Below are 7,646 nucleotides of genomic sequence, written 5' to 3' on the forward strand. Positions count from 1 at the left end.
CAGAGTGATCACGTGGAGTATGTTGCGAGAACAAAACTTCATAGAGTACTCTATGTACCATGTGCAGTTTCAGAAATACAAAAAAACAGTTACTCTCCAAAATATATGTTTTCGGTTTGTTATAAAGAACGGCAAACGTTAAGGTAAGTGTGTGACATGCATAAATATATGAAATATGTGACATACATACATATCAATGATTAATAATAATGGAAAGTTTTGCTTCGCACATAACTGAGAAATACTTGTGGTACCACGTGAAGTGAAGAGAATCCATGTTGTACTTTTTCTCAAGTACTTACATTTGTATTGTTCCTTTTTTTCGGAACACATATTGTTTCGGATAAGTACTTGGTGGTATTTGACAAGCAAGTGTTCTCTTCACTTCACTACTTGCGCTCTGAGAGAAAGACAGTGTATGTACTATATTCGACAGCGAATTGCTTACATGTAGTGAAAAGTTATTCGATGCAGACCTCTAGTATCTAACATAGACTCCATATGTGAGATTCAAGTGAAAAACCCGCCACTATGAATGAAATATAATAGCTTCCATTGAAAAACCTCGTGCCGTACGGGGGATACTTCATACATATAGAATTACAGGTGGAATTAATAAAATTTACTACAAAAAAAAATGTAACAGCTCACCGATGCACAAAAAAAAACTACTATTGGGAAAAGGTCTTACAAAGAGAATTGAAGCCCTGGGCGGACAAATATATCGGGACGAAGATGTCTACTAAGAGTGGCTTACTAAGCAGGCTCCTTGATTCGTTTCTCCCTGCCCCAATGGCCACCAAATTTCAGGATCTCAATCCGTTGGACTTTTGCACCCATGACATTTTGGAGAGTAAGGTTAGCACTAAAAAATATCAAAGTGTTGGAGCAAGATACTGCAGTCCCACTTTCATGCAGACTGCAATGGTTTTGTAGACCGTTTGAAGGTCATACATTTGATTCTTTAATTTGATGTTATTATCGAGATATTTTGCTTTTGAACAATAAAATTGAAAAAAGGTAAAAAATATCGCACTTACATATAAGCTACATATAGGTCTAAAAATATCTCTAGAGTTCCAATTTTAAGTAAATCTGATAAAGGTTAGGTTAGGTTAGGTGGCAGCCCGATGTATCAGGCTCACTTAGACTATTCAGTCCATTGTGATACCACATTGGTGAACTTCTCTCTTTTCACTGAGTGCTGCCCGATTCCCTGTTAAGCTCAATGACAAGGGATCTCCTTTTTATAGCCGAGTTTGAACGGCGTTCCACATTGCAGTGAAACCACTTAGAGGAGCTTTGAAACCCTCAGAAATGTCACCAGGCTTACTGAGGTGGGATAATCCACCGCTGAAAAAATTTGATGTTAAGCTCAGTGAAAAGGGACCTCCTTTTTATAGCCGAGTCCGAACGGCGTTCCACATTGCAGTGAAACCACTTAGAGAAGTTTTGAAACCCTCACCAGCATTACTGAGGTAGGATAATCCACCGCTGAAAAACTTGTCGGTGTTCGGTCGAAGCAGGAATCGAACCCACGACCTTGTGTATGCAAGGCGGGCATGCTAACCATTGCACCACGGTGGCTCCCAAAAGTTCCGGTGTCCAGATTTTCAGGAAGTCGAATCATATGGGGACTATACCACATTTTGGCACAGCATATTCGGCACATTCAGGTATGAACCTTAAATATCTCTAGATATCCAATTTCAAGAAAATCGGAAAGAAAATTGCGGTTGCCACAGTTGGTAGAATTCTACCAAAAATGGTATATATTTGTTACTATCTGGTAGATTGGTAGAATTCTTGATGTTTTGGTAGATTTTGTGAAACCTTCCTCTCCAACAAATGGCGTTTTCGTTTCGCAAAAAGTATGTTGCCTTCGTGTTGCACTACTTTTCCCCTCATTGTTTTTTTCGCCCATATGATAGTGTCATTCCAAAGTTATTGTTTGTTCATAATATTGTGAGGGATACAGGATGAAAAATATATGGTAGAGTCCTTCATATTTTGCAATCAATTTCGAGAATGTTGCACCTTTTTCCCCAATCGAAATCACCATAAGAGGCACTTAAATTTTTGGGAACATTTTCCATAGAAATAAAATTTTGGAAAATTAAATCTTGGACAATTTCTCTATAAAAATACAATTTTTCTAAACATTTTCTATAGTAAAACAATTTTGAACAACATTTTCTATGGAAGTAAAAGTGTGGACAAAATTGTCTATAGAAACAACATTTTGACAAAATGTTGTATAGAAATAAAATTTTGAGAACATTTTGTATAGAAATAAAATTTTGAGAACATTTAAAAAATTTTGTATAGAAATAAAATTTTGACAAACTTTTGTATAGAAATACAATTTTGGACAAAATTTTCTATAAAAATAAAAATTTGGACAACATTTTCTATTAAAATGAAATTTTGACAACATTTTCTATAGAAATAAAATTTTGAAAAAATTTTCTTCAAGAATAAAATTTTGGCAAAAAAATGTATAAAATATTCTATAGAAATAAAATTTTGACAAAAATTGTCTAAAGAAATAAAATTTTGACAATATTTATTTTAGAAATAAAATTTTTACAAAATTTTCCATAGAAATTGAATTTTAATAAAATTTCCTCTAGAAATAAAATTTTGGGAAAATTTTTTACATAAATAAAATTTTGACAAAATTTTCTATACGAATAAATTTTGACAAAATTTTCACTACAAATAAAATTTTGGAAAAATTTTTTACATAAATAAAATTTTAACAAAATTTTCTATAGGAATAAAATGTGGACAAATTTTTCCGTACACATAAAATTTTGACAAAATTTTTCAAAGAAGTAAAATTTAGATAAATTTTTCTATAGAAATAAAATTTTGACAAAATTTTTCATTAAAATGAAATTTTGATAAAATTTTCTATAGAAATAAAATTTTGACAACAAAATTTATAGAATTTTCTATAGAAACAAAATTTTTACAAAATTTTCTATAGAAACAAAATTTTCACAAAAAAATTGTATAAAGAAATAAAATTTTGACAATATTTATTCTAGAAATAAAATTTTTTCAATATTTTTTATAGAGATTGACTTTTGATAAAATTTCCTCTAGAAATAAAATTTTGGCAAACATTTTTTCATAAATAAAATTTTGACAAAATTTTCTATAGGAATAAAATTTTGACAAAATTTTCAATAGAAATTAAATTTTGACAAAATTGTCTATAAACAATTTTTTTTTCTATAAAAATAAAATTTTCAGAACATGTTCTATAAAAATAAAATTTTGAAAAATAACATTTTGACAAAATTTTCTATAATTTTGACAAAAATTTTCTAAAGAAATAAAATTTTGTCAATATTTAGTTTAGAAATAAAATTTTTACAAAATTTTCCATAGAAATTGAATTTTAATAAAATTTACTCCAGAAATAAAATTTGGTAAAATTTTTTACATAAATAAAATTTTGACAAAATTTTCTATAGGAATAAAATTTGGAAAAAATTTTCCGTAGACATAAAATTTTGACAAAATTTTTCAAAGAAGTAAAATTTAGATAAATTTTTCTATAGAAATAAAATTGTGACAAAATTTTTCATTAAAATGAAATTTTGATAAAATTTTCTATAGAAATAAAATTTTGACAAAAAAATTTATAGAATTTTCTATAGAAACAAAATTTTCACAAAAAATTGTATAAAGAAATAGGTTAGGTTAGGTTAGGTTATGTGGCAGCCCGATGTATCAGGCTCACTTAGACTATTCAGTCCATTGTGATACCACAGTGGTGAACTTCTCTCTTATCACTGAGTGCTGCCCGATTCCATGTTAAGCTCAATGACAAGTGACCTCCTTTTTATAGCCGAGTCCGAACGGCGTTCCACATTCCAGTGAAACCACTTAGAGAAGCTTTGAAACCCTCAGAAATGTCACCAGCATTACTGAGGTGGGATAATCCACCGCTGAAAAACTTGTTGGTGTTCGGTCGTAGCAGGAATCGAACCCACGACCTTGTGTATGCAAGGCGGGCATGCTAACCATTGCACCACGGTGGCTATAAAGAAATAAAATTTTGACAATATTTATTCTAGAAATAAAATTTTGGCAATATCTTTTATAGAGATTGACTTTTGATAAAATTTCCTCTAGAAATAAAATTTTGGCAAAAATTTTTTCATAAATAAAATTTTGACAATATTTTCTCTAGAAATAAAATTTTGACAAAATTTTCAATAGAAATAAAATTTTGACAAAATTGTCTATAAACAAAATTTTTTTCTATAAAAATAAAATTTTCAGAACATGTTCTATAAAAATAAAATTTTGAAAAATAGCATTTTGACAAAATGTTCTATAATTTTGACAAAATTTTCTATAGAAATAAAATTTTGACAAAAATTTTCTAAAGAAATAAAATTTTGTCAATATTTATTTTAGAAATAAAATTTTTATAAAATTTTCCATAGAAATTGAATTTTAATAAATAAAATTTCCTCCAGAAATAAAATTTGGCAAAATTTTGTACATAAATAAAATTTTGACAAAATTTTCTATAGGAATAAAATTTGGACAAATTTTTCCGTAGACATAAAATTTTGATAAAATTTTTCAAAGAAATAAAATTTAGTCAAATTTTGACAAAATTTTCAATAGAATTAAAATGTTGGCAAAATTTTTTACATAAATAAAATTGTAACAAAATTTTCTATAGGAATAAAATTTTAACAAAATTTTCTATAGGAATAAAATGTGGACAAATTTTTCCGTAGACATAAAATTTTGACAAAATTTTTCAAAGAAATAAAATTTAGACAAATTTTTCTGTAAAAATAAAATTTTGACAAAATTTTCCATTAAAATGAAATTTTGACAAAATTTTCTGTAGAAGTAAAATGTTGACAAAAAAATTTACAGAATTTTCTATAGAAACAAAATTTTTAACAAAATTTTCTATAGAAATAAAATTTTCACAAAAAAATTGTCTAAAGAAATAAAATTTTAACAATATGTATCCTAGAAATAAAATTTTGGCAACATTTTTTGATAGAGATTGAGTTTTGATAGAAATAAAATTTTGACAAAATTTTCTCTAGAAATAAAATTTTGACAAAATTTTCTATAGAAATAAAAGTTTCACAAAATTTTCTATAAACAAAATTTTTTTTTCTATTGAAATAAAATTTTGAGAACATATTCTATATAAATAAAATTTTGAGAAAATTTTGAAAAATAACATTTTGGCAATATGTCCAATAATTTTCACAAAGTGTTCTATAGAAGTTTTGACAAAATATTCTATAGAAATAAAATTTCGGCAAAATTTTTCCACTTTTGGTTAAGCTACTCGTATTTGTAGTTCAGCCAACGCTTGGTTATAAGCTGAAATAAAAAATAGTATTTGGACAAAATTTTCTAAGGAATTAAAATTTTTATATTTATATTAACAATGCAGCCTAGTTCTTCGTCCAAATTAACTACTTTACATATTATTATTTCAATTTTGTTTTATTTTATTTCTGCTTAAAACCATGCTTTGATTAAACTATAAGAGTAGCTTAATCATTAGAGGAAAAGTATGTTTGTCACATTTATTTGGGATTTTTTTAATCTGGTAGATTTGTGATAAACTTTTCTTCAAACCGTGGCAACCGTGTTAGGTACTCTAGACCCCAAATTGAGGGGTCGATTTTTATGTGGGCTATATCAAACCCATGACCGATATAACCCATATTCAGATGTGACCTGTGTCCAGGCAAAAAACGAATATGTATAAATTTCAAAGTGGTAGCTCCATTTTTGAAGGCTTTAGTGTGAATACAACAGGCAGACGTAACCCTGCCTAAGAATTATTCCCTTATCATGGATTTATATGTTTTAAATAGTCAGAAATCGATATTTCGGAATAGCTTTTATTTCTTTTTATCATTCTTCTCCAAATAATGTTATTATATTTATTTTATTTATATTATATTTATTATTATATTTATTTTATTATTAACAATCGAAAAATAAATTTTGCCTTAAATTATCACTGTAGATTTGTTTGTCGCTACCATACCATAGGCTTCATTGGTTTCCTAATGAACCAAGAACATTCCAATGCAATACAGCACTCCATATACCCCTACTGCTCCTCTCTCCACTCCATGTGTAGGTGTGATAATGTAGTTAAGGTTCATTCCATTCGTTACGTTTTATGAATGCTTACATCTCATTTGTTGGAGCAGCTCTTGACAAAAGGCTCACTTAACCTGAATTTCGTTTTCTCTTTCCAACTAAATGTTTTATAATTTTGTTGTTATTGTTGTTGTGTCACCTACGATATTATTCGTTGTGCTGCTAATGACTCGTTTTTATGTTGTTTTTTCTTTTTTGTCATTGCTCGTTCTAAATATCTTGACGAAAATCTGAAATATTTAATTTTCTACTTCATTAGATTTGTCGTTTTTCGTTTAATTTTTTTCGTGTTCATTTTGTCGAAATTTTTAACAAAAACTTAAAGGCCTTATAGCCTTGAGTATAGTGGCTACATTATCTCTTAGCATTGGATCCATAGTACGTTGTTTTTCCAAACTACATGGTTGTGCATAATCTTGAGCCAGTTGATATAGATCGGCATAGTAATTCATTCCCGCTATGCCAGTGGAATTAAAGCTGGCCGAAACTTCTGTGCATTCGATTATGGCGGTCTTGAGCGGTGTCACCAACAATGTTGAATGATTGGGCTGCATGGGAATAAAATAAAAGGTATTACTAAATCAATTAATTTGTTATAATTGATTAAATTAAATTTTATAACTAAATGAATGATTATTTAAATATTTGCTGGGTACATATAGGAGTGAACTATTTTCATACCCTCCACCATAGGATGGGGGTATATTAACTTTGCCATTCCGTTTGTAACAGTTCGAAATATTGGTCTAAGACCCCATAAAGTATATATATATATATATATATATATATATATATATATATATATATATATATATATATATATATATATATATATATATTCTGGGTCGTGGTGAAATTCTGAGTCGATCTGAGCATGTCCGTCCGTCCGTCCGTCTGTTGAAATCACGCTAACTTCCGAACGAAATAAGCTATCGACTTGAAACTTGGCACAAGTGGTTGCTATTGATGTAGGTCGAATGGTATTGCAAATGGGCCATATCGGTCCACTTTTACGTATAGCCCCCATATAAACGGACCCCCAAATTTGGCTTGCGATTGCTCTAAGAGAAGCAAATTTCATCCGATCCGGCTAAAAATTTGGTACATGGCGTTAGTATATGGTCTCTAACAACCATGCAAAAATTGGTCCATATCGGTCCACTTTTACGTATAGCCCCCATATGAACGGACCCCCAAATTTGGCTTGCGATTGCTCTAAGAGAAGCAAATTTCATCCGATCCGGCTGAAATTTGGTACATGGTGTTAGTATATGGTCTCTTACAACCATGCAAAAATTGGTCCATATCGGTCCATAATTATATATACCCCCCATATAAACCGATCCCCAGATTTGGCTTGCGGAGCCTCAAAGAGAAGCAAATTTCATTTCTCTAATAACCATGCAAAAATTTGTCCATATGGGTCCATGATTATATATAGCCCCCATATAAACCGTTCTCCAGATTTG

At 29.2% G+C, this 7,646-nt stretch overlaps 1 protein-coding gene across 1 annotated transcript in view; it reads right to left on the bottom strand.

The window, feature by feature from the left end:
- Positions 1 to 6,442: 6,442 nt before the first annotated feature.
- The window catches only part of LOC142228963 (uncharacterized), a 92,487-nt gene continuing 91,283 nt past the window's right edge, over positions 6,443 to 7,646 (bottom strand). The window contains exon 16 of the mRNA XM_075299487.1: positions 6,443 to 6,725. Within this exon, the coding sequence (XP_075155602.1) occupies positions 6,486 to 6,725 (240 nt within the window). The 3' untranslated portion in view covers positions 6,443 to 6,485. The remainder of the gene's footprint in view (positions 6,726 to 7,646) is intronic.

The sequence above is a fragment of the Haematobia irritans genome, chromosome 3 (assembly GCF_050003625.1).
Source record: "Haematobia irritans isolate KBUSLIRL chromosome 3, ASM5000362v1, whole genome shotgun sequence".
Lineage (NCBI taxonomy): Eukaryota > Metazoa > Arthropoda > Insecta > Diptera > Muscidae > Haematobia > Haematobia irritans.